The sequence below is a fragment of the Gopherus flavomarginatus genome, chromosome 1 (genome assembly GCF_025201925.1).
Source record: "Gopherus flavomarginatus isolate rGopFla2 chromosome 1, rGopFla2.mat.asm, whole genome shotgun sequence".
In the NCBI taxonomy this organism is placed as follows: Eukaryota; Metazoa; Chordata; order Testudines; family Testudinidae; genus Gopherus; species Gopherus flavomarginatus.
The window spans coordinates 337323386-337350374 of record NC_066617.1 but is presented as its reverse complement, the minus strand read 5'-3'; the positions used below and the strand labels follow the sequence as shown (position 1 = coordinate 337350374).

The 26989-nt window shown below is 43.5% G+C and overlaps 3 protein-coding genes across 11 annotated transcripts in view; 1 reads left to right on the top strand and 2 right to left on the bottom strand.

Moving 5' to 3' along the window:
* The window catches only part of MSANTD4 (Myb/SANT DNA binding domain containing 4 with coiled-coils), a 79375-nt gene extending 57178 nt beyond the window's left edge, over nt 1-22197 (bottom strand). The window contains exon 1 of the mRNA XM_050928293.1: nt 22112-22197. The gene's annotated coding sequence lies outside the window, so the exon portion shown is untranslated. The remainder of the gene's footprint in view (nt 1-22111) is intronic.
* KBTBD3 (kelch repeat and BTB domain containing 3) overlaps nt 1-22209 on the bottom strand; it is a 41720-nt gene extending 19511 nt beyond the window's left edge. The window contains exons 1-3 of one of the 3 annotated variants that reach the window (XM_050927979.1): nt 22112-22196; nt 7041-7299; nt 5043-5293 (exon numbers count right to left, since the gene is read on the bottom strand). In XM_050927979.1, coding sequence (XP_050783936.1) covers nt 5043-5269 — 227 coding nt within the window. In that variant the 5' untranslated portion in view covers nt 5270-5293; nt 7041-7299; nt 22112-22196. Of the gene's footprint in view, nt 1-5042; nt 5294-7040; nt 7300-12101; nt 14310-15178; nt 15469-22111 lie in introns of those variants that run through there. The other 2 variants (XR_007770226.1, XM_050927988.1) reach the window with 2 other exon arrangements.
* A 107-nt stretch (nt 22210-22316) lies between these two features.
* The window catches only part of AASDHPPT (aminoadipate-semialdehyde dehydrogenase-phosphopantetheinyl transferase), a 1013205-nt gene continuing 1008532 nt past the window's right edge, over nt 22317-26989 (top strand). For 5 of the 7 annotated variants that reach the window (XR_007770265.1, XR_007770264.1, XM_050928340.1 and 2 more), the window contains exons 1-2: nt 22682-23025; nt 24593-24818. Coding sequence is in view for 5 of the 7 variants with exons in the window: in XM_050928340.1 (XP_050784297.1) it covers nt 22798-23025; nt 24593-24818 (454 nt within the window). In the remaining 2 variants the exon portion in view is untranslated. Of the gene's footprint in view, nt 22504-22681; nt 23026-24592; nt 24819-26989 lie in introns of those variants that run through there. The other 2 variants (XM_050928351.1, XM_050928330.1) reach the window with 2 other exon arrangements.

The following is a 26989-nucleotide window of genomic DNA, read 5'->3' as shown; positions in this document are numbered from 1 at the left end:
CTTGTTAGCGTCTCGTTTGAGAGACTGCTTAGCTTCTTGCCTCCGCTCCAGGGAGGGTGAAGCAACGCTCCCCACTGGTTCCGATCTGGCTGGGGAGCGTGTGGGATCAGGTTCTACCTTTCCTGTCTCTGACAGCGGCTGCAGGGATTTTTCCATCATGATGATCTTGAGGCTCAGATCCCTGTCACGACGAGCTCTCGACTTGAGGCTCACACAGTGAGGGCACTTCAGTGGGATGTGGGTGTCCCCGAGGCACTTCACACAATGAGAGTGGCCATCTGAGCGCGGCATCTGACAGGAGATGCATCTTTTGAAACCTGAAGGTCCTGGCATTATGAGTTAGAGAAGAGTGTCTCAATGGGAGACAAGCCTGAGGGGTTTTCTGTTGTTGTTGTTTTTTTTAACTAAGTAACTAACTATGTAACTATACTAAAGGAAGGGAAGCAACTATTCCTATGTTCTTTGTTACTGTTTCCTATAGAGATCAGAGAAGAGAAGGTAGCACTGCCCCAAGTCCCGTCTTCAGCCGAGGACGGTTGAGAAGGAACTGAGGAGGGTGTGGGGCACACGCACACAGGAAGATTCCAACTAGACAGGAGATACCATCTGGGTGCATGCGCCCCAACCAGGCACTGCTACCGAAAATCTCCGATTGACAGCGCCGGGACGCACCATCACCTAGAATGGAGCTCCCACAGGGACAGCACTCAAAGAAGAAATTTCAATTACTCCTACTTATGTCAAAGCTGAATTTGGCTCATGGTATTCTGCAATATTTAAAAATGACATTCTGCAAATTGTACTGTAACTTGTTTTGATTATATTTGGATTACTCAATACATACTAGCTCACATGGATTAGTGAGATGCTGAGGTGGGGAGCCTAGGATCATTGAAGTTTGCATACTAATAACTGCTGGTGAAAAGACAATGCTGGTGATATTACATTTCCTGTAGACCAACAAAGAGCCATAGAAATGTAGAGCAGGAACATGTAGAGCAGGAACGTATCTCAAGAGTCATCTAGTTCAGAGATTCTCAAACTGGGGGGCAGGCCCCTCTGGTGGGGAGACGTGAGAAGCTTTAGGGGGAAAAAACTTACTGAGCATATTTTACCCACAGCAATGAATAATTAGCAGAGCTGATTGCTCCAGACATATCAAGCCCTCAGATGGCGCCATGCATTTGACTCTAGATGATGCTGTGCATTTTGATGGATATCTTTTAAGCTTGCATAGCATTATACAAAGTCATTGCCATCTGTATGTTAATCCATTTGCTATGCATGGTGTGCACATTTCATTGTAAGCAGCGACTACAGTTGCAGTTTTGCTCTTTTTACAATGGATCGTTGGCTCTGTTTGAATCAATGCCTTGCTGTTTTTAATATTTAAAGAGAGTTGCATGTTGATTTTTTTGCATTGATATATGTACTTGTGTGGTGGGAGGGTGTGCGTGTAAACTACTACAGACACAAAGAAGGGAGGTGTGATCAAATAAGCATGAGAACTACTGATCTAGTCTATTCCTCTTTGCCGAGGCAGGACCAAGTATACCTAGACACGTTTGTCTAGCGTGTTCTTAAAAATTTCCAGTGAGGGGAATCCACAACCTCCCATGACAACTTGTTCCAGTGCTTAATTATCCTTATAATCAGAAAGATTTTCCTAATATCTAACCCTAATCTCTCTTGCTGCAGATTAAACTGATAACATTGTCCTACCTTTAATGGACATGGAGAACAGTATAAACAAGTCATTGTCTATATGAAATTTTAGTTTATATTGACTTCACTAGTGCTTTTTTATGTAGCCTATTGTAAAACTAGGCAAATATCTAGATTAGTTGATGTACACCCTGGAAGACCTCTGCATACCCAGCATGCAGAGCTGCCTGGTCACGCCTCCACCTAGCAGCTGAGCGAGAGGGATGTTGCCACTTCCGGGAGCCAACCAGGTAAGCACCACCCAGAGTCTGCCTCACCCTGTCCCATGGCTCAACTTCCTGTCCCCTCCCACATCCAAAATCTGCTGCTGGGGGTGGGGGTGGCATGTGGGGACCTGAGACTGCCCCGGCAATGGCCAGAGCGACTGCCGCAGGGGCTGCCTGACCTGCCCCTAAGCCAGGTGCACCAGCAGCTACAGAAGTCATGGAAGTCAGAAAGTCATGGAATCTGGGAGTTTTGTGACCTCCGTGACAAACTCACAGCCTTTCTTATCACCCTATTATATTCTAGGTGCTTACAAATGGCTTAATAATTTGTTCTAGTATCTTTCCAGCAACTGAAGTTAGTCTGACTGGTATGCAATTCCCCAGGTCTTCTTTGTTCCCCTTTTTAAAGATAGGTACTATGTTTGCCCTGCTCAAGTCTTCTGGGACTCACCCATCCTTGAAGAAAATCACTAATGGTCCTGAGATTGCTTCAGCTAGTTCCTTAAATACCCAGGTGAATGTCATCAGGCCCAGCCAACTTGAATACATATAGCTTATCTAAATATTTTTTAACGTATTCTTTCCCTATTCTGGCTTGTGTTCTTTCTCTCTTGTTAATATTAATTGTGTTAAGCATTTGGTCAAAATTAACCTTTTTAGTGATGACTGAAGCAAAAGAGCATTAAACACCTTAGTTTGTGCTGTCCATTATTAGCTCTCCTTCCCCACTAAGTAGTGGACCTACACTTTGCCATGTCAACTGCCTGCCCCACCTAGGTTCTAAATGAAACCATGAAAAACAAAGATATTTAGTGTTGCTCCTTTCTATCCAGGTCTACAATACAAACTCACATCGGTATAACAATGTTGCTCAGAGGTGCAAAAAATCCACACCCCTAAGCAACACGGTTAAACCAACCTAACCCCATATCAAGTTATCAGAGGGGTAGACGTGTTAGTCTGGATCTGTAAAAGCAGCGAAGAGTCCTGTGGCACCTTATAGACCAACAGACGTATTGGAGTATGAGCTTTCGTGGGTGAATACTCACTTCGTCGGATGCAAGGTGAATACCCAATTCATCAGATGCAGCTGACGAAGTGGGTATTCATCCACAAAAGCTCATGCTCCAATACGTCTATTAGTCTATAAGGTGCCACAGGACTCTTTGCTGCTAACCCCTGATGTAGACAGTGCTCTATGGATGGGAGAGTTTCTCTTGTTCCCATAGCTACTGCCTCTCGTGGACACGGATTAACTACACTGATGAGAGAAACTCTCCCATCGGCACAGTAGCATCTTCACTGAAGCGCTGCAGCATTTTAAGTGTAAAACTGCCCAAAGGCTTCTACTGCTGAGAGGAGGTAGGATAGTTTCAGTCAGTCACTGCTCCAGTAAGCAACTCTGCTGTAGGAGTGAAGAGGATCCAACTAGTTGAGAGAATAGAAAGAAACATCCCCTTTCTTATCACTCTTCCCTTCTTCAACAGTAGTTCTTGAGAAACATTACTTCCTTTGTGCAGAATTCAGTATAGCTGAGGGAAAGAAACATATCTTGAACATCAGGTTTATTTTTGCTGAAGGGGAAGAATGACCCATAGCTCCTTCAGTTCTTATTCTCTCTCCATCTTTACTTATTCCCATCACTAGCTTGAATTTAGAGCAGTGCAGGGGTAGCTATCTTAAGAACTGCTGCAGAAAGAGGCAGGAAGTAGGGTTATGGAGGCAGCCTTTCTAAAGGTCTCCTGCTACACTTAGTGTGACCAGCCAGTTCCTCTTCAATCCTGTAGGAGCTGGAATGAGAATTTGTTTTCAGTTAAAGGAGCAAGTGGAGAAACTGGCAGGAGAGGCAATCAGCAGTAAGTATCCCAGGGCTTGAGTTTATGCCATGGTAAAACTGGGCAGCAATGTTACTCCTCTTTTGATTTCTGGGAAACGTAATCTCTCTTGTACTAGTTTTGCTTTTCATAACAACAGAAATACTGAAATTTTCTGCCTCACTGAACAGTAAACCTAGAAATCTTTCAGTGTAGATTTGCAGGTTTGTGCCTTACTGAAACACAGGTTAGCCAGGGTCTTTTGGCAATGAAGATCATTCATATTATAACGGAAAGGACTACATCCTGTACATAGATAAGTGTTAGTTATTCATTAATTAATTTATGGCTACAATTACCACAGGAAAGGCCACAAATTTGAGGCTGGATTTTGCGTTTAGTTGATGTTTTTGAAAAATTGCTGGGATTTTTGTTTTTTCAGTCATTCTTATGGCATTTATAGATTCATTCATAGATCAAAAGGCCAGAAGGGACCACTGTGATCATCTCATATGACCCCCTGCATAACACGGGCCACAGGACCTTCCTGAATAAATTCCTATTTGAACTAGAGCATATCTTTAAGTAAAACATCCAATCGTGATTTTAAAATTTGCCAGTGACACAAAATTCAACACAACCCTTAGTAAGTTGTTCCAACGGCAAATACCCTAATAGTTAAAAAAATGAACCTTATTTCCTGTCCGAAAGTGTCTACTTTCAACTTCCAGCCATTGGATTTTGTTATAGCTTTGTCTGCCAGATTGATGAGCCGATTATAAAAATTTTGTTCCCCGTGTACATACATCAGTCACCCCTTAATCATCAGTCTACTGTCTACTTATCTGAGAAAGCCCTTGTGAAGTTTATTCCATAATGTTATGGAAAAACGTATAATAATAAATATATTCATGATCTACTTGTGGGCATTCTACAATAAGAATGTATGAGGTATAGGGTTTGGCCCTCCCCACATTAAGTCAAACCATATTTTGTATTGTGACATTCAAATACAGATACAAAAGACATGCACAGTCTTCCCAGTGCACAATATTTAATTAGGATTCTATAGTTACATTTTAGAATGCAGACTACCATATCCACCTCAGACAAAGGGTCACTCCATTTTTTGGTAATATGCATGACTGGATCTGAGTTTAATATGAAGGATTACTCTGCTCAAAATGCTGAGGATAGATATGTCACTTTGATTTATCTTAATTTCTGTGGTTATATATTCCCACCAAGAATTTAAAAATATCCACTCTCTTCAAAATTACATTAGAAGTAGGCTTACCTGAAAAAGTCACTGCATGCTGCTAGTACACAACGATGACAGGGGATTATTTCATCTTTCACAAGTATTTTAAAGTCAAAAAATATATTATTTTCTCTGAAATTTTGCAGTACATTTAGAATTTGCTGAGCATGATCTTCAGCTACTAAGGAATTGATTTTCTTTTCAGGAAGAGAAATTCCACTGTTGATTGTCCATGGTTGATTGTCCATCCTGTTGATGTCCATGGTTTCTCCAATATATTCCTAAAACTGAAATGGAAAAATAAGTCACTGATTTTATGATGTTATTTCAGAAACAACTTAATGCCACAAAAAAATTCTGAAAGATTTAGTATGTAAATAATGTGCATCACTGCTAAGATTTGTCCATTAATGAACTCTTCACTGGGTTTACATTGAATCTAATAATTTTACTCCACAGAGTTGATAAATATTTCATTAAATGAATCAGGCAATATTTCCTACATGATCTTCCTTCGTATTAGTTTATAAAGTTGGAATTTTCTCATTTCTATGGCAAACGAAAATGGCACCATATAATCCAGAAGTTTAGAAGTGGTGTGCCGAGTCTTCATTTATTCACTCTAATTTAAGGTTTCATGTGCCAGTAATACATTTTAACATTTTAAGAAGGTCTCTTTCTAGAATTCTATAATATATAACTAAACTATTGTTATATGTAAAGTAGATAATGTTTTTAAAATGTTTGAGAAGCTTCATTTAAAATTAAATTAAAATGCAGAGCTCCCCCAGACCAGTGACCAGGACCCGGGCAGTGTGAGTGCCACTGAAAATCAGCTCGCATGCCGCCTTCGGCACACATGCAATAGGTTGCCTACCCCTGGTCCAGATTGTGACTATCTGTGCACTCAGAGTGGCAAAAAGAGCCCCTTACATCCCTGCATTTGCTAGGCTTATCATGCAGGTGGGTGCAGTGAGCAGCTGAACCTAAGCTACTTAATCTCCTCCTGCACATGCAGAGGCAGGGAGTGGAAGAAAACTTATTTTCCACCCTGCCCTGATGTGCTAACCAGACTCTGTTAAAATCATCTTGGTTTTTGACATTGTTCTTTCCACTCAGCCCTGAGAAAATTAAAAAAATCTTCATGGCTATTCAAAAAATTTTATGTCATAAGGTAATAGCTATATGCAGTGTTATGCCTGCAGAAATATACTAGGAAGGGTATTCCAGATTTTTATTGCCATTAAAAAAAAACACAAACAGGCCTAGCTCTATCCTGAAACAAACTTTGGATTTGAAGAAAACAATTCAGAATGAAAAAGCTCCCTCTTCACCTCTCTACTCTACAGATTTTGGAGAATCTCCTACATATCCCAATCAAGAAATAATTCCTGAAGTTCACAGTGCAGAGAAGACATTAATTTTATGAACTAACCTATTGCTGTCATCCAGAGTCTTTGCCAAACTGACTGTCACTCTGATCTCCAAAGTAAGGTCGGGGGCTACACTGGAAGCTTACATCAGCATGGCTATGTCTCTCAGGGATGTGAAAATGTTTCAGTTTGGCAAAGACTCTGGATGATAGCAATAGGCTAGTTCATAAAATTAATGTCTTTTCTGCACTGCTATGCTGACCTAACCCCCCGATGTAGACAGCGTTAGGTTGGCAGAAGAATTCCTCCTTTCAGAGAGGTGGTTTAAGTACAGCAATAGGAGACTCCTTCCTGTCACCGTAATGAGTGTCTAAACTGATGCTCTACGACAGCTCAGCTGCAGTGATGCCACTGTAGCATTTTAGGTGTAGACATAGCCTAAAAGATGAAGGAATATAAATACACAACTACTTGAATGACTAAGGCCTGATCTACATACCAAGTTGCACTGGTTTAATTACAGACATGTTTTTAAACCAATTTAGTTAAACTGATGAAACTTTGGCCTGGTGTACACTGCGGGTGAAGGGGGTGAGGTTAGGGGATCGATCTAAGTTACGTGAATAACATAGCTGAAGTCAATGTACTTAGATCTACTTACCGCAGTATCTTCACTACGGTGAGTCGATTGGTGCTGCTCCCCTGTCGAATCTGCCTGCGTCTCTTGACAAGCTGGAGTACAGGAGTCGACGGGAGAGCACTCAGGGAATCGATTTATCGTGTCTAGACTAGATGCGATAAATCCCGATCCCCGCTGGATCGATTGCTGCCCGCTGATCCGGCCGGAAGTGAAGACATATGCTTTGTGTGTGGACTTGCTTAGTCTATTTAAATTGGGTTCATATTGGTTTAGCCTGCACCTGTAAAATTTAGAGTTGCAGGCTAAACAGCTATCAGCAGTTTTAAATTAATTTAACTTAAATCAGTGCAACCTCTGTGTAGACAAGTTCTTACTGGTGAAAGCCCTAACATTCAAGCACAGTGCCCTTAACACACCCTGGTCTTGATTCTCATCGCAATAAGACCATTTTACCCCACTCTGGCGGTTTAAATGGTTACATTATATTTATACCTACTTTAAGGCATCTTTATGCTGCCAGAGAAGTGCAAGGTGGCCTTAGCGTAAGGGTATTTCTACACTACAGTGGCACAACTGCTGTGCTGCTATAGTATAGATGCTTCCTACATCAACGGAAAGGCTTTTTTCCCTGGATGTAGGTAATCCATCTTTCCAAGAGGCAGAAGAATTTTTTCATCAATCTAGCTGCATCTACAGTGTGGGCTAGGTGTTTCCCCAAGGCCTAAATGAGAATCAGACCTCCTGCTTAAAGCTTAATGCTATAGATTTTTTCCTTCAAGATTCTGAAGGAGACCTCCACAATGTTGACTGAAAATGACAACAGATAATAGCCCACCTGAATTGCCACGATGGAATAAAATATTCCAGACTAAACCCGGAACCCACAACAAATCTGAATATCTTGGGTGCAAGGGTTTATCCATCAAGGTCATATATCCAAGCTAAGCCACGCAGTAGTCTTCTCAACAGAAGATATCTGCCACAGAAGAGGAGGAGTTGGACCAATCTATATTTTTATCTACAGTCAGTCAGGTGGCTCCAACCACAAATAGATCTCTGTGGCTCCTGGAACAGAAGAGATCCACTGATCTTGCTCCCAGCATTGTCACCCTTGCACTTGGAAGAAGGTATCTTCTCCTTTCCTTGGTCAGACAACCTCATATATGCACTCCTTTCCATTCTAAGCCTGGGTTACTAGGAAAATATAGAAGAACAAGATTACTATTTATTCTGATAACTCAGAGACCCCAATGTCCACAAGCCATAGAGGCACTTTTTGTATGCTTGGGCTCTGGATACCCAGATTGTCAGAGGCTGAGATTGACAGCCTGCCATCTGAAAGACTAAATCTTCAGGAATGCAGGTATTCCAGTGAAATGATAGACTTCCCACTCAAATGTATAAAACCATGCAAGCAAATTTGGACTCGTTTAGCCTGGTATAAAATACATCTCTGAGGTTGCCTGGTTATGTTCCTTAAAAGCAAGTGTAGCATTCCTTTTGACAAAGAACTGTATCAAAGTTCTTTCGGAGTTCAGGCATTCACATTAGGATCCTTTCTCCGTCTGCATAAAGGAAATAGCCTCCTATTACACCCACACATACTTTAAGGCAGACTCTCAGCTACTGTTTTCTTTCACCAATAGGTAAAATATAATGGAGAATACCACTGTAACCAGCAGCAAGGAAAGGGAATATCCACTCAAACTAGTAATATCTTTTCTACTAACAAAAGGTAAAAGAAAATGTTTAACTGCACCCAAACTGTGTCCACTGATCAAAGATCAGAGGAAAAAATTGAATTCAAATACAGTTTTACAAACAATGATTAAGCCACCATTTCAGCTCTTATAACAGCGGTGGGCAACCTGAGGCCCATCAGAATAATCTGATTGCAGGCCATGTGACATTTTGCTGACTTTGGCCATCCACAGGCATGGTCCCTCTCAGCTCCCAGTGACCGTGGTTCACTGTTTCTGGCCAAAGGGAGATGTGGGAAACAGTGGGCCACAGGTTGCCCACCACTGCCTTAGAAGTACCCTTTTTTTTGCTGACACTCAAGTGCTCTTTTCTAAGCGGAATCACAACAGCTACAAGAGTCAGTGGTTTGGGAGATCTTTGTGAAAGAAACTTTATTTTCTATATTTCATTACACCACTTTGCAGACAATCACTCAGATGTTCTCCTGATTTTATAAATACGAGGAACACAATTCTACTTAAATCAATTTATTTCTTTCTGCTTTTTCTGTGTGCAAGCCAAAATACTCATTTGAATATCAACTTCATATCTTGGATAGGGACAGGCTTTTAGATTTTAATTAACAAAACTTGAATATGTTGAAAGACAGACACTCAGACTTATACAGGAGTCAGAACAAGGCTGAAAGGCATAAGACAACCATCTCCAGATAAATCACAATGGAAATACATCAAGTTACAATGCCTCCATCAAGTCTCCTGCTAAGAGCAATGTGATCCATTCCACAAGGTCTACTACAACAGTGGAAATAAACAGAACTTTAGAATGAATTTTTTTGGGGAAGAAAATGTTTCTTATTCTGTTTGTACAGTGCCTAGTACAATGGGGCCTTGATCTTAGTTGAACCATCCTAGGCACTTCCATAATATAAACAATCAATCTGTAACTCACTGTTGTCTTTCACAGATACAGCTTTCAAAGGCTGGGCTCTTTAGGGTTGGTCTACGTTACTATTAGACACCTGCAGCTTTCCCATGCCAGCTGACTCAGGTTCATGGGACTCAGGCTACGGGGCTGTTTAATTGTGGTGTAGAGTAGACATTTCAGGCTCAGGCTGCAGTCTGAGCTCTGGGAGCCTCTCATCTCACAGGGTCCTAGAGCCTAGGCTCCAGATTAAGCCCGAACATCTACACCACAGTTAAACAGCTCCTTAGCCCCAGCTCTGTGAGCCTGAGTCAGGTGGCATGGGATAGCCATGGGTATCTAACTGTAGTATAGACATACCCTTAGACTGTCTTTACCCTATAATATACTACAAACAAACAACCCTGAAAGAACTATCTTTTCCTTTACCCCAGAGAATATTCTCTTTCCTGGTTGGTGAAAAAAAAAAATCACTTTACTGCTTGAGAGTTCCCAGCAGCTGTCTGCTCCACACAGGTGGATATCTTCACTAAGAGAAACAAAATTTATTCGCAAAGACACTTCCTCTGTCACTGAGTCTTCCACCAATCTGGGGGACCTTCGTACCAAATATTAGTTTAATAAAAAAATATTCTTAAATGCTGATTGTGGCGGTCTTTACCCCATATTCATCATAGTGGTACGATTATAATGTAATTATAACATAATTATGATGCACCTTCTACATAATGTGTCATGTGAGGTGACACTGGAAAATTATGATTTGCTGACTACGATTATCCTATTTGTATGCGTGTATCATTTTCATATCAGGAATTAGGAATATTGGTGATGTATCTGTATTTCAAATGTGGTTACACCTGGGTGACACCCACTAGGCAAGATGCTTTCAGTCTAGACGGCTGATTGTGAAGGACCTATTCAAGGTAATGGGCCATTAACGGAAACAATAGGTCATAGGAGAAGCTTTTCCCCCCATCTGGTGATCCTTCCTGGGAACACTTCAGAGTCTATAGATAACAGCTGCTATGACTCAGCAAAGCATGTGACCAGATCACATGACACTGAATTCTATTTTCATACCTGTATTTTTCTACAAACTGGGCTGGGAACTTAGCTTGGCGGTAAGGGTTCCCACCATATGAAAAGACTATAAAAGATAGGGCGTGACATCATCTCTTGACCTCATTTGCCATGCAAGAGAACACTGGAAACACCTGAGAAACAATAATTGAACTGGGGGGAGTGCTGGTCCCAGGCTAAAGGCATTTCTAGCCTCCGAATGGGAACTTAGAAGACTGCTTGTATCATCAGTCAGGATGTTATTGCTAATTCAAATCCTATCTGTCTAGTATATTAGGCTTTGTTTGCATTTTTCTTTAATTTCCTAGGCTTTGATCTGTTTGTTATAACTTGATGATTACCTGTTCTGTTCATTCCCTCTAGGGCACCTGGCACTGGCTACTGTCAGAACACAGGATACTGAGCTAGATGGACCTTTGGTCCGACTCAGTATGGCCATTCTTATGTTATCTCCAGCTCCTATAATCACTTAAAATCTATCTTTCTGTAGTTAATAAACTTGTTTTATATTAACCAGTGTTTTTTAAGTGAAGTGGTTGGGAAAATCTCAACTTGGTAAACAAAGGCTGTTGCACATCTTTCCCACATGAGGGGGGGGCGGGAATGAATTACTAAGCTTGCAGCATACAGATCTCTGTGCAGTACAAGTTGATATAATCCTGAGTTTATACTCCAGTAGGGATTCAGAGCTGGGAAGTGGCCTCCAGTTTGTCCATGAGTGGCTTAGGTAAAGTACTCAGATAACTCAGTTGGGTATGTGGCGCCACCTACTGTAGTGTTGGATGATAACAAGGACTAGAGAGGCTGGCTGGGTCACCAGCAGAGAGCAGTGTGAGAAAGGCCAACCCAGTTGAATAGTTAGGGGGCACAGCAGTTCCAACGACTCCCAGACTTCACCAACTTACAGTTTTCTATATTTTAGGGGAAAAGAGATGCCACCAAAGAAACCATAAATCTGCTGGGAATTTAGAGAAATACCTACACTTTATGTAGGATGGGGAGAATTTTAATTTTCTCTTCTTCTTAGTCCTCCTATTTTAATACCAAATATCATTGCAAAGTACAACGAAGGGTATTTAAAAATATTTATTATCTTATTAAAGCATAACTGCCTTTGCTGCTGCTAGAGGTAGTTTTATAGAAACCCGTAAGTCCTCTATGGGACTGCAACAGTTTAAAATCTGATACTAAAAAGACTATTATTACAATTTTACAGGATATTTCTCTAAACTAAAAATATTAAGTAATTTTTTCAAAATGTAAGTTTTTTAGAAGACTGATTTCCTTGTTTTGTGCCAAATATTAAAAATTGCTTTACCTTGGTGTGAGCTCAGTTACTTATATGTAAAAAACAGCAAATGTCCCCATCATCTCTTCATAAATAATTGAACTTTACAGGCAATTAATATTCTGTCAATCATTTTTTTTCAGGTAATAAAACATATATTGGTGACATTCTGAGATATTTGAATTTACAAAATGGCATTTATCAATATTACATGTTAGAGTTAGTATTAGACAGAAGGGAAACAGACACGCTTTAAAGCTTTTGGATATTTAGAACTGCCTGAAGAAAACAGCATGGTACCAGTATGAAGCACTGAAATTGCATTGATTCCTGGTGGTGTTGCAGAGATGGAAGATTTCCTCTCTGCAAGTAATGATCTTTAATTGGATTAATATAATCATGTTAGGATATGCAATGAGACCAACCTCCCTCCCTGCCCCTCAAGTTAGATGTGTTTGGAGAGGGATTAGATTTGCTGGTACAGCTAAATTTTCTCAAGTTTAGATGTTTTAGGGTTCCAGGGGGAGGAGTTATGCAGCAAGTCCAAAATCTAGGAATTAAGAGTATAAATATAATTTCACAAGGAAGTTCCCTTGTGGAATTACACCATTAGTTTTGGACTCCTGCTCTGGGGAAAAAAAAAACTCCTCAAAGAGGGAAACTTACTGTTTTTAATGGGTTTTGTAGTCTTGCCCGACTTCATTTGATTTAAATATGGAAATATATTAAAAGATGTATATAAATTCTTTTTATAGTATTTTGTGCTCATTTTATGTGCAAAATGCAATTTACATAAAGTGTAAGTTTTCCAATGGATTTTCTTTAGTAAAAAAGTAAGTCCATAATTAGAGAGACAAGGTAGGTGAGATAGTATCTTTTACTGAACCAATTTCTGTTGGTGAGACTGTCAAGGTACACAGAGGTCTTCTTCAGGTCTGTGAAAGGTACTGAGGCCTTGTCTACATTACAGTTTTGTCAACAAAAGTTATGCCAATGATCAAGAAGTGCTAAAATTACATCACTTGTGCATGTTCACATTACGCTCCTTCTGTCAGCCAAACAAGTCCACGCTTGGTGCTCTAGCATTGATAGTGAGGGTAGTGCACTATGGATAGCTATCCCACTGTGCTACTTGCCACCTTCTGCAGCTAGGAGTTGTGGGAAAGCGGAATGGATCACAGTGCATCATGGATCAAGTCCCATGATGCAGTTCTTTCAATTCCAGCATTCCATGAGATTCTGACTGCTTTTGGTGACATTTTTCAATGGCCCCCATTTACTGTTCACCTGCCACCACTGTAGGAAAGCATGGATCCCACACTACTCTCTGCTGTTGTAGTCATTGTGTATCATCACATTGCAGATGGTCATGCAGTATATCATGAGCTCCCAATCTGAACAGGAATTAGAGCTGCCTAACATGCTATGTGCCATGGAAAGAAACACCAGATTACTTCTGGCATTCATGGAGCAGCTGAACACAGTGGACTGTCACTTTTCGGCTTAGGAAACAAGCACTGACTGCTGAGATCGCATTGTTATGCAAGTCTGCAATGATGAGCAGTAGCTGCAGAACTTTTGGATGTGAAAAGACACCTTCCTGGAACTGTGTTCGGAGCTCGCCCCAGCACTCTGGCATAAGGATACCAAAATGAGAGCTGCCCTCTCAATGGAAAAGTGCATGGTGATCAAGGTGTCGAAGCTGGCAACTCTGGACTGCTACTGGTTGGTCAGTTTGGAGTCGGTAAGTCCACTGTTGGGACAGTATTAACGCAAGTGTGCAGGGGCATTAATTGCATCCTGCTACGAAGGACTGTGACTTTTGGCAAAGTGCATGAAATAATGGATGGCTCTGCTGCAATGGGATTCCTTAAATGCGGAGGGGTGATACATGGCATGCATATTCCAATTTTGGGCCCGGACCATCTTGTGGCAGAGTACATCAATAGAAAGGGGTACTTCTCTATAGTATTGCAGGTGCTTCTGGATCACCGTAGGCATTTCACTGACAACAAAGCAGGGTGGTCCGGGAAGATGCATGATGCACACATTTTCAGGAACACTGGCCTGTACAGAAAGCGGCAAGCAGGAACTTTCTTTCCAAACCAGAAGATTCTAGTGAGGGATGTTGAAATTCCCATAGTGCTCCTGAGAGACCCAGCATACCTCTTACTCTCATGGCATGGGGAACCTTGACAGCAGCTAGTAGTGCTTCAACAATGGGTTGAGCAGATGCAGAATGTGTCTATGGCCGATCAAAAGTGTGCTGGCACTGTCTTTATGGCAGATGAGACCTAAAAGAGGAAAACATTCTCATCGTCATAGCAGTCTGCTGCATGCTCCATAATATTTGTGAGACTAAGGGTGAAAAATTTCCCCCGGGATGAAGAATGGAGGCAGATCACTTGGCTTCTGAATTTGAACAGACAGATACCAGGGCTATGAGGGGTATAATGGGGGGGGCAATTCAAATTAGGGGGGCTCTGAGGCAACATTCTGACAATGAGCATCAGTAAAGTGCCTTTCTACAACACTCTGCCATGCTTTGTTAACTTGCCACCTTGCATGAAAATTTTGATGATTCCTAACCATGATCTGTAGTCAGCAAATGATCAAATTGCCACTCCACTCCATATGGCTAAATGCAGTGCCTTGCATAGTGTCAAGTATCAGAGGGGTAGCCGTGTTAATCTGGATCTGTAAAAGCAGCAAAGAATCCTGTGGCACCTTATAGACTAACAGACGTTTAGGAGCATGAGCTATCGTGGGTGAATACCCACTTCGTCGGATGCATGAAGTGGGTATTCACCCATGAAAGCTCATGCTCCTAAATGTCTGTTGGTCTATAAGGTGCCACAGGATTCTTTGCTGCTTTTACAGATCCAGACTAACACGGCTACCCCTCTGATATCTGACAAATTGCCACTGTGTATTAATTCCAGCCACAACCCACTGTGTGAGGGAGACAAAGACTGGTTATCTTTCAGAAAAGGGAGATAATCGTAAAGGGCAGTGTAGCCAGCTACCATTTTGGAAGCTGTCGAAAAGGTGGAGTGAAAGGGGTACCGAGATGGGCGGGATGATTGCAAGGAATGTGTAGGAGTAGTTTGGGGAGGGCATGGAAAGTAGTTCTATATCAGCTGCAGGAAGGACAAGCACGCACCTCTTCAGCCTGGAGAGTGATTAGGGACTTCAACAGCTCTGTTTGCGCCTCCATCACTTTTATCATCTGCTCCTGGCCCTTTAGAATGTGCTCCTCACTCTCCTTTCTCTCCTGCCTTTTTATTTTAAATTTCTCCTTGAGGGTCTCTCTCCATTCCCTGCATTCTCTTTTTTTGCTCTCTAAGGATTGGCGTGCCTCTTGGAACATGTCCTCTCTGCTTTGCCTTGGTCACTTTTTTATCTGGCAGAGGTGCTCCACTGGTGTGTAGGGGGTTCCCTTGAAGGCCACATCTGCAGAAGCACAAGAAACAATATACAGAAGCCTGATTGTTGGTTCATGAAGGGCATTGAATCATTATAGTAAAATACACTTCTTGTAACATATCAATCACTTTCTCACTGTCCCTTGGTAAGCACACATCTCAGCAAACACCCAAAACAGCAAGTTCAGCCTGGGTGGGGACTGGGCATTCAAAATAGGGTAAATGGTCTAGGTGTTTTTTTAAGTGGATCAATGCAGACGATTAGGGACAATATTGTAAACTCTACTACCATTTTCCACAGGCGGGGGGTCATTGAAGCTGATATCTCACTCCTGAGGTTGAGCAAGGAGGCATCTACTATATGCATGTGGTTTCAGACACGGTGCCCTATGCTGCTGCTTTGGTCTGTGTAAAGTGGTGGGGGAAAATTCCCTGCTCTGCCAAGGAACCTTTGGAAGAAGATTGGCGAGTACCACCAGGAAATTTTCCTAGAGATCTCTCTGGAGGTGTCATAAACAGATAAGTAAGAGTTAATAGAACAGAAGTACTTCATCTCTTTTGCCTGTAAAGGGTTAACAAGATCAGTGAGCCTGGCTGTCACCTGACCAGAGGACCAATCAGGGGACAGGATACTTTCAAATCTTGAGGGGGAGAAGTTTTTGTGTGTGCTGTTAGAATTTGGTTGTTGTTCTCTCTGGGTTATGAGAGTGACCAGACATGCAACTAGGTTTCTCTCCAATCTCTTTGATACAGGCTCTTATATGTCCAGAACAGTGAGTATTAGGTAGATAAGGCAAGTTAGGCTTATGTTTGTTTTCTTTATTTGCAAATGTGTATTTGGCTGGAAGGAGTTCAAATTTGTATTTTGCTGAAAGGATTTTAATTTGTACTTGTATACTTAGGCTGGGAGGGTATTCCCAGTGTCTATAGCTGAAAGACCCTGTAACATATTCCATCTTAAATTTACAAAGATAATTTTTTACTGTTTTTCTTTCTTTAATTAAAAGCTTTTCTTGCTTAAGAACCTGATCGTTTTTTTATTCTGGTGAGACCCCAGGGGACTGGGTCTGGATCCACCAGGGAATTGGTGGGGAGAAAGGAGGGAAGAGGGAGAGAGATGTTAATTTTCTCTCTGTGTTAGGATTACTTTCTCTCTCAGGGAGAGTCTGGGAGGGGGAGAGAGAAGGAGGGGGGAAGGTGGATTTTCCTCTCTGTTTTAAGATTCAAGGAGTTTGAATCACAGTGATCTTCCAGGGTAACCCAGGGAGGGGAAGCCTGGGAGAGGCAACGGTGAGGGAAAGGGTTTACTTTCCTTGTGTTAAGATCCAGAGGGTCTGGGTCTTGGGGATCCCCGGGCAAGGTTTTGTGGGGACCAGAGTGCACCAGGCACTGGAATTCCTGGTTGGTGGCAGAGCTACAGGTTCTAAGCTGGTAATTGAGCTTAGAGGAATTCATGCTGGTACCCCATCTTTTGGACACTAAGGTTCAGAGTGGGGATTATTCCATGACAGGAGGATTCCAGTGAAATCTTGGTTTTAACAGTGCATTAATACACTGTTCCACTACACTTCTTATCTGCAGAAGAGAATGTGGAGCACACTCAAACACAGCCAGTTATGCACATTTGTATTCCTTCACCCACTTCTCCAACATACAGAGCAAAGTACAGCTCCACCTCACATAACCGATCAGCATCAACTCAAAAAGATCACTTACCAGGGCTCTCCTCTTCTGCATCATGTGCGCCAGAGATGGACTGCTGAGGCTGGCTAGGCCCCTCCAGAGTGGAAAAGAGGTCCTGACTCACCGTGCCACCGGACGACCCTGCCGTGTGCTCTAAATTGTCCTCCAACTTGACCTCCTCCAACTTGACTTTGTCCTTGGGGTTAGGTCCACTATCCACCACCCCCAACCCTGCCAAAGTATCCACGGGGCTCTTGGCAGGGAAAGTGGGGGTCGCCAACAAGGATGGCGTCCAGCTCCTTATAGAAAAGGTAGGTCTTTAGCACAGCACCAGAATGATAGTTTGCCCCCTTGCCTTCCTATGCCTACCTCAGCTCCTTTATCTTCACACGATGCTGCACCACATCCTGTTCATAGTCCTTATCCAACAAATCACAAAAAATCTGTCTGTAGGTATCTAAGTTCCTATGGCTGGAGTGGAGCTAGGGGTGCACAGCCTCCTCTCCCCACAGTGTCAGCAGATCAAACAACTCAGCTGTGCTCCAAGACGGAGAGTGTTTGCTGCGTTGAGAGACCATGGTCAAGATGCAACATGAGCTCTCCAAAGAGAAAGTGGAATTTCAAAAATTCCCAGGCCTTTAAAGGGGAGATGGCGGTTGCCTGTATATCTGGATGCACAGCAGCAGATTTCAAACTACTGTCCAGAGCAGTTAGGATGGGCATTGTGGGACACCTCTTGGAAGCTACGAAGAGCGACAAAACCAAGCGCAGCAACTACACCGACACTTTGTCAATCTAACTTTGCTGCAAAATGCTCTATGCCTCTCAGGTGGTTTTATTTTGTTGGCAAACCATGAGAGTTTTGCCGGTGGGAGGAGCACTGTAGTGTGTATACCTCCAACGTTTTGTCAACAAAAGCTGCCTTTTGCTGACAAAAGGGTGTAGTGTAGCCAAAGCCTTAGGCAATGTCTACACTGTGCACCTTACAACAGCATGGACGTACTGTGACGATGCGGTTCTGGCAGGACCCAACTGAGAGCACCAATTCAGGAAAATCACTTAAAACAGGGCAGTTACAGCTCAAGGCTGCAGTTTTTCCACCTCTAAGGCAAACCAAACCAGCCAGACGAAGAGGACTTTGGTCTCACCCCACTGGCTAACCACAAGTCACACAAGCAATCCCCTTAGACACTCCAGTTTCCCAGTATCACCACCAGTGCCACTCATCCTGGGGATGAATGGTTATGAAAACCAACACCCCAATAAAAGAAAAAGGTTCTCTTGATCCCAAAGAATCAAGCCCCAGACTCAGGTCAATATACAAATCAGATCTTACCCACAAATTACACCGTTGCCAATCCTTTAGAATCTAAAATCTAAGGTTTATTCATAAAAGGAAAAAGGTAAAGATGAGAGCTAGAATTGGCTAAATGGAATCAATTACATACAGTAATGGCAAAGTTCTTAGTTCAGGCTTGTAGCAGTGATGGAATAAACTGCAGGTTCAAATCCAGTCTCTGGAGTATATCCCCCGCTGGGATGGGTCATTCAGTCCTTTGTTCAGAGCTTCAGTTTGTAGCAAAGTTCCTCCAGAGGTAAGAGGCAGGATAGAAGACCAGATGGAGATGAGGCAACAGCCTTTTATAGTCTTTTCCAGGTGTAAGAACACTTCTTTGTACTTACTGTGGAAAATTACAACAAAATGGAGTCTGGAGTCACACGGGCAAGTTCCTGCATACTTTGCTGAGTACAAGGCGTATCTGCCTTCTCTCAGTGGGTCAGTTGTATAGCTGATGGTCCTTAATGGGCCATCAAGCAGGCTAGGCAGAGCTAACACCAACTTGTCTGGGGTGTCACCCAGAAGCATAGCACAAGTTTGAAATACAGACAGGATAGAGCCAATATTCATAACTTCAACTACAAAATGATACATGCATATAGACAGCATAATCATAATCAGCAACCCATAACCTGGCCTTAGACACCTTATATGACCCCCTTTACAAAAGATTTGGTGCCACTACAGGACCTTGGTTGCAACCATGTTCTATATGGTCCCAGCTTATATCAATAACGTCACATGTACCACTGCAGCTGTGTCACTGTAAAGCAAGCAATGTAGCCGCCCTTCATTGCCAGAGAGCTCTCCTGACAACAAAATAAAACCACCCTGAACGAGGGGTGGTAGCTTTGTTGCCGGGAAAGCATCTCCTGCCAACGAACCCCTGTGCACACAGGCACTTTTTGTTGTTAAAACTTTTGTTGTTCGGGGGGTGTTTTTTCATATTTCTAGCAACAAAAGTTTTAGTGCAGTGAACAAAAGTGCAGTGAAGATATAACCTTATATCTCTGCCAGAGATCTTGAGTGGGGAAAAAATGATTATGAGAAGTGAAACAGACATGCATCTACAGAGATAGATTGTGAAGGCCAGAGTTGAAACACACCATGTTGCCAATGGACTTCAGTTTCTGAAGCTATCTTTCTGGACTCTATCAGAACTATTAAATTCATTCATTTTAAACAAAGAAACACGATCTTGAGAAAGTAGAAAAAGGTGCAATCATTCGTCATCGATTTTCACAAGTACTTCCCCCTCCCACAAATCTAATGCTGGCACTGGGCTTGATGAATGCTGCTTTTCTGCTCCCTCAGAAGGATGGATCCTGCAATAGCAGCCATTCGGGGGAGGAAGCAGTTCTGGGATTATTCATCAGTAAGGTTAAGATTCCTTAATGGGTATTTTTAGTAGAAGTCAGGGACAGGTCACAAGCAACAAACAAAAATTCACAGAAGCCCATTATCCGTCCCCGATTTTTACTAAAAATACCCAGGGCAGGGGACAAACAGAGCAGTGCTGGGGTTTGCAGCTGCTCCAGCCCCACTGCTGCTCCTCCTGGCCCTTAGTCAGCTGTTCGGTGGCCCTGGGCTGACCATTGGTAAGATGTTTGGCAGTCGGGGCTGACTGCTAGTCAGCTCTTCTGGTGGCCACTGCTCCAGCCCTGCCACAGAAGTAGTCCCGGAAAGTCCCAGAATCAGTGACTTCCATGACAGAATCATATTCCTATTCATCAGGAAAAACTGCTGGAGTGAAGCATTACAAGGGCGAGATGGTGTGGGTGAGTGGGAGGGACTCTCTACACTTGCACAAAAGTGGTATGCAAGGGTGCAGTGGGCAGACTAGAGACCGACATCCCCGGCACTTGTTGTGGTTGTGCCTCTCCCTGCCTCATATTACAACAGCACTGTGTCTCATCCCTTCCCCCCTGTCCGTTTGGTGCCCAACCTTGGGGCAGCCACGGAGAAGGGCAGGGCTTGCATACCTGGCCACGCATCCATGCTTGAGGACAGTATGGGAGGCAATGGAGGATTTTCTAGGCACTTGGTATTCCTGTGGGAATTCTGAACAACTGCGCATGCGCAGAATTTATGTCCCCTACAGATTTCTTTGATTCCCCACAGAAAAATGACTTTCTAACAGGGAAGCAAAGGGAAATCACAAGAGTGGTCATACAGCCCTCCCCAGCAGTATGTTTCAGGTACCTAGGGCAGCTAGCAGAAAGATAAATCACTGTAGGGCAAGGGGTGGGACTGGGAAAGACCTGGCTGGTGGCTCCTCCCCTGCGCTGGGCTCAGCTGCTAGTCCCAGCAGGGCTGGGAAGGATGGGACTTTCTCTTCCCCTGATGGCATCCAGGGCTGGCTCACACCCACCCCCCGATTTCTCCTCTGGCTGCAGGAAGCTCTGCAAACTGCCCCCTCTCTCCCATGCTTCCTGCACCCATCGCTCCTCAGTTGCAGGGGAAGGCATCACTGTAGGGAGAGCTGCTCCCCCATCTGCCCAACCTCCATGTATCCAGACCCCCTCATACCCAGACCCTCCCATTAAGTCTCACTCTCGCACTCAGAATGCCCCCCTTGTCAAGTTCTACTCCCACAGCACCTGGATCACCCCAATGAACCATCCGCACCAGATCCCACCTCACCATGCCCCAAATAGCTGCACCTGGATTCCCACCCCACCAAACTCCAGCATCTGGACCCCCCACTCTGCTCCCCACACCCAGAACCCCTGCCGAGCTCTATCCCACCCAGACCCCCCTGCTGAGCCCCATCCACCTTCACCTGGACCTACTGCAGAGTCCCATCACAGTTGTACCCAGAACCCTACAACGAGCCCCTGTGCATCTGGTTCCTCCGAGTCGCCCAAACCCAGATTGCCCCACACAGAAACCTCTCAATCCACACCTGGATCCCCCCACTCTAAGATCCTGCCTGCCCACACCTGGTGCACCTGGCACAGAGGGACAGGCTCTGTCCTTGTGTTGTGTCAGGGTTGGGTGCCTCACTGCTGACTCCACTCAGTGCAGCCAGTGGCCTGTGCTCGCCAATGCCACGCTGGAGCCACCACATTTATGCCCACCGAGGAAGTGGGTATTCACCCACGAAAGCTCATGCTCCAAATCGTCTGTTAGTCTATAAGGTGCCACAGGACTCTTTGCTGCTTTTACAGATCCAGACTAACACGGCTACCACTCTGAGACTTGACACATTTATTTGACGATTAAAATATGCAGATTTTTTCAGAATTTTAAATTGTTTGGCGCAGCAGTAACTGGGCTAGACTAGTAGTGACTACAGAGCAGACAGCCTGCATATGGGGCGCTGCAGAGCACCGGTCCTAGGAGTGTCTCTTCCCCCCAACATCCCCGCTTTCGCTGCCATTAACTCACTGAACAGACACTGGCAGGGCTGGCTTCAGCCGTTGCCACTGCGCATCTTCGGGCAGCTCGCGCATGCTCAGTAACAACACGGCGCTCATTCTGAAGAGAGGCAAATTTTGACACTATGGGCAGGCGGATGCTGACCGGGCCTCACCACAGGAGCCAACCCGCTGGATGGGGTGACCTCCAGCACCCACCCGCGGCGGCTGACCTTTCAGAGACCCATTGCCTCATCTTCGCGCCTCCTCAATAACGCGCAGACACCCACCTGCAGCCAAGAGTAGTAACGCTGCGGCCTGTCTCGCCGACCCGCTATGCTGCCGCTGCACGCTGGTTGGCTCAGCCGGCTGTCAGTCCCTCCATCCCTGTGCTCGGAGTGGCTTCTCGCGTTGTCCTCGCTAGTAACTCTGCCCTCTGTTAACTGCTGCTGGACTCTTCCTCGCCCGCCCTATCACGTAGCAGCCGCTGTCCCTGGTAGGCTGCTGATTGGTTCGTCGTCCCGTCGCTTACCCTCGTCAGCCGGGGATGTGTTCTGGAACAGGGATGTGGGCGCGTCGGGCGCTCTTCCCAGGGGCGGGAGGCGCGCGCCCTGTTGAGTGTTTCCCCCAGTACCAGGAAGGCGCACGGCCCCGAGTGGCACAGGAGCGCGCTTCGTTGTCTGTAGGTTGGTCCATGTGCCGAAAGAGGGCGGGGCTATGACGTCCGGCCACTGACCCTGTCGCCTCCCCCCGCAGGGCCCCTGCCTCCCTCAGTCAGGGGGGCTGGGGTAGTGGCCGCTGTGCGGCTCCCCGAGGGAGAGCGCTGGGTTCCCCTGTGTCCCCTCGTGTGTAGCGCCCCCCGGCAGGGCTACGGGGATTCCCACACTGCCGCGCTCCGTGACCGTCCCCTAGTGGCCAGGCGCGCTCCCGGGCTCGCCCGCGGGTTCACGAGAGCTGGGGCGCCCCGCGGTTCCGTATGGGCAGCGCGCGCTGGGCCTTCCCCTGCGCCGCCTGGGTCCCGCGGCGGGATGAGTGGCTGCTGGCCGCGCGCCTGGTGCAGCCTGAGGAGAGGGACCGCGTCCGCCAGTTCGTCTTTGCCCGGGATGCCAAGGCTGCCATGGTAGAGGAGGCGGCTGCGCCTTATGGCGATAGCGCGGGGGAGCCGCGTGTAGAAAGGGAGGTACTAGGGCAGGAGGAAACGCGGGTAATTTACTTAAAGCAGCGCCAGTTGTTGACCTTAGTGTTTATTATGGTTATTGAGCCACGCACGTGCACCGTGCTTTGCCTGTGTAGAATAGAAGGTGCCGCCCCGCGTCTGCTGGCAAAACCGGTCTTGTCCACCAACTGAACCTGCGGCAGGGCAGCCAGAGCGTCCTGTGGCCAGCACTCCATGCCCTGTATTGGCTTTCTGCGAGGAGTTCAAACTGTTCGTGTTAATTTATAAAGCTCGAAGGGTGTGTCCATACAGGCACTGCATTCAGGAACAAGCCTCCCGACTCAGGGCTATAGACTTGCAGTGTTAGCACCCTCTCCCCGGGCTTGAGAGACCCAGACTTAACCTGAAGGCAGCCCATACACAGCTGTTTTTCAGCATTGTAATACAAGGCTTACAAGCTTAGGTAGCACATATCTGTGGCCCTGGGTTGTGAGGCTTGTTCCTAAATGCAGTGGCAGTATGGACATACCCTTCAAGTCTCAGTCCCAGGTGCAGCATAGCATAACTGCCTTAGGTCTTTCATCCTGGGATACTGCCTGTCTCACCATGACATGCTGCCATAGTTTGAATCAGCTGAAGTCCTGGAGGCAGCTGCAGGCTGGGTTTTGCTATAAAAGAAAAGGGACTGCTGGCAGGGTGTTCTCTAGCTCAGGGCTCTTTCCTTTAGAATGTACTTCTCCCTCCTCTAATCCAGAGTAGCCCAATTTTTGACCTTCAGTGTATGCTGCAAAGCACATATTTTTCGGAGGCAGTTTGAGGAATCAAATACATCAAACAATGATTAGTCTCTGTTGTCTTAGTGGTATTAGTGATAGTGGGGGGAGAGGTTCTGTCTGTGAACTATTGACAGACAACAGGTCACAAGGGATTGTGAAAGAATTCTCTCAACCTTGTTGTTTTATAATGTTATTTCATGAAATAAAAACCAGCAACAATGTGAGATTGTATAACTAGGAAGCATAATGTGTAAGAATATGACTGTGTATCTTTTAAAACTCTGCAAAGATGAAGTTCAAGCTTTATATAAACTCAAGTAATATAAATTATAACTAATTGTTTTATTAATGATCATTTTTGACTGTTCTACTTCCACAAGCCCTTCATTTAGCTTTTAAATGATATTTAACGAAAACAACATTAATAGGAAAGCTGAGAGAGAGTTTTAATTAAGTGCAAAGAAATATTCACTATTGTGGGCAGGGGAATAAAACATCCTCAGCAGGAAGGTGATGAGGTAGTGAAAGGAGGGAAATCCTATTTCAGATAATACGAATCTTTAGAAGGGGGATTGCATTTTACTGTGCTGCGTAAATTATTGATACATCACAAATAAATGCTTGTGTAAAATGTATCTGAGCTGGTAAACATTTTTAGTTCTTTCATTTATCTCATGCTATGGTTTTTGTAAATAGCAAATTTCTTTAAGTAATAAGTAAAACTTAGCTGTACTTCCTAAGTAAGTAAACTAACTGGTATTTTAGTAGTTACAAATTGATCTTTGTATATGGCACAATGGTTCCATATGCATCATTTTAAACTTTTTTTAATTTCATAGGCTGGTCGTCTGCTGATAAGAAAATTAATGGCAGAAAAACTGCGGATACCTTGGAATGAAATACACTTGCAAAGGACATCAAAAGGAAAACCCTTCCTGGTGAATGACATACTCGGTATCCATCCCAATTTCAATTTTAATGTGTCTCATCAAGGGGATTATGCAGTTCTTGCAGCTGAGCCTGAGCTTCAAGTTGGCATTGATATAATGAAGACTAATTTGCCAGGTAATGTATTACTGTTACCAAAGACATTTTAGACTCTAACTATAGAGTATTTTAACTTTTCCATAAAAGTCAACCAAAGTCCTTGCAATTTAGTGTTGTTAAAATAGTTAGCCAGCGCTTCTGATTTTTTTAAACCATTGATTGAATTTATTTGCTTATTTATTGTTGTAATTCTCTGAAGTATATATTGGACTTTTTTGTTGCATTTCTGATTGTGGATCTTTCTGTTTATCTTTCCAAGTTTGAAATACAACCATGAGTCAGTAAGGCCTTGGTCCTGCAATGAAATCAGTAGGGGCAGGCATCTGCAGAAATCTCATTGCAGGATTGGACCCTAGAAGATTTTTAGAATACTAAGCCTCACAGAAGCTTCCAGTTAGCTCACTCATTGGCATAAATCTGAGCGATAACTGCGTTGTAGATTAATGAAATGCAGGACAAAACACTGTAAAAGGAAACTGTCTCAAATGCATTCCAAAAAAAATGCAATTTTACGAAGAGCACTTCATAAAGAGAGCTCAGCTTTAAACATGACTGAAGTAAAGGCGCGAGATACTGGAATTTATACCAGCATGTTGTTGTTCTGGCATTTATTCCCACTGTACTGAAGACTTCTTCAGAAAATTTACGAGCATAACAAAAATAGTCTGAAACTATGGAAATCTTGTATCATATCTTGTGAAGAAAGTTTTTTTCCTGCAGTTTCTCCACAATCTTCAGTTTGTCCAGTATTCTGTGTGTCAAGAAATAAAAAATAATGATAACTTAGGTACAAGTGGTCATGACATGATCACGTTTATAATATGTTAACATAATAAAATTCAGACCATTAAAGCGTATATACTCACACTCACAGATGGTTGATCCTTTAGAGGGGCCAGTTTCATGAAGCTGAAAACAATTATGAGCCAAATCGTCTGGGAGGAATAATTTAATCAGAAAAATGTGAATGATGATTGAGAATTGCTTAAGAACACTTTACTAGATGCCCAAAAAGCCAGAATTGAGGAAGAAGGCTGTATTGGTTTTTTTAAAGAGCAACTCTAGAGGGGAAGTGAAGGCAGGTAAAAAATAATATATAACAAATGAAAGAAAGGGGAAGTTGATAGTAATTAATATAAATCAGAACTTAGACATTGCAGAAAATTGATAAGGGAAACAGAGGGACTCAAGGAGAAATCTGTGGCCAGCAGAGTTAAGGAGAATAAGAGAGATGTAGTAAGGAAAAAGAATCTTAACAATGGTATTAGTCCGTTACTAGGTGGAAATGGTAGAACCAGCAATAATAATGCAGAATATGCTGAAGTGTTCAATGAATATTTCTGTTCTGTATTTGGAAAAGGAACAGACTGTGTTGTCTCATCATATGATAACACTCTTTCCATTCCAGTGATATCTCAGGTGGATGTTAAACAGAGGTTACTAAAGTTAGATATTTTTAAATCATTTCTAGATAGATAGCTTGCATCCAAGAGATTAAAAATCAGTTCTTTTTAAAAAAGTTTTGGAACACTGAGGAAGTTCCAGAAGGCTATAAGAAAGCTAGTAATGTGCCACTATTTAATAACAGTGTAAATGAGATGATCTGGGTAATTATAGTTCTGTCAGTCTGACATTGACGCCAGGCAAGATAATGGAGTGGCCATACAGGACTTAATTAATAAAGAATTATAAGAAGCTAATAACCTGTTCTGATTGGCATTTATTTTTATGGAAAATAGATTTTTGTCATACTAATTATCTTTTTCAACCAAACTTGTAATCTTATTAAAAAAACAAAACAAAAAAAAACCTCCAAAACCCCAAACCCACAGTAGTGCAGAGGTAATAATGTTAGACCTGTGTAAGGTGTTTGACTTGGTACTGCATAACATTTTGATTAAAAAACTAGAATGATATACAATTAATTTGACATATATTAAATGAATTAAAAACTAGGTAATTGATAGGATTCAAAATGATAGGGAGTTGTCATCTGCTGGGATCCTGCAGGGATCAGTTCTTGGCCCCACTCTATTTATTTAACATTTTCATCAATGGCCCAGAAGAAAACATAAAATCATCAGTGATCCAGTTTGCAGATGATACAAAAATTGAGGGAGTAGTAAATAGTAGAGGACAGATCACTAATTTAGAGTGATCTGGATATCTTGTTAGATTGGATGAAAGCA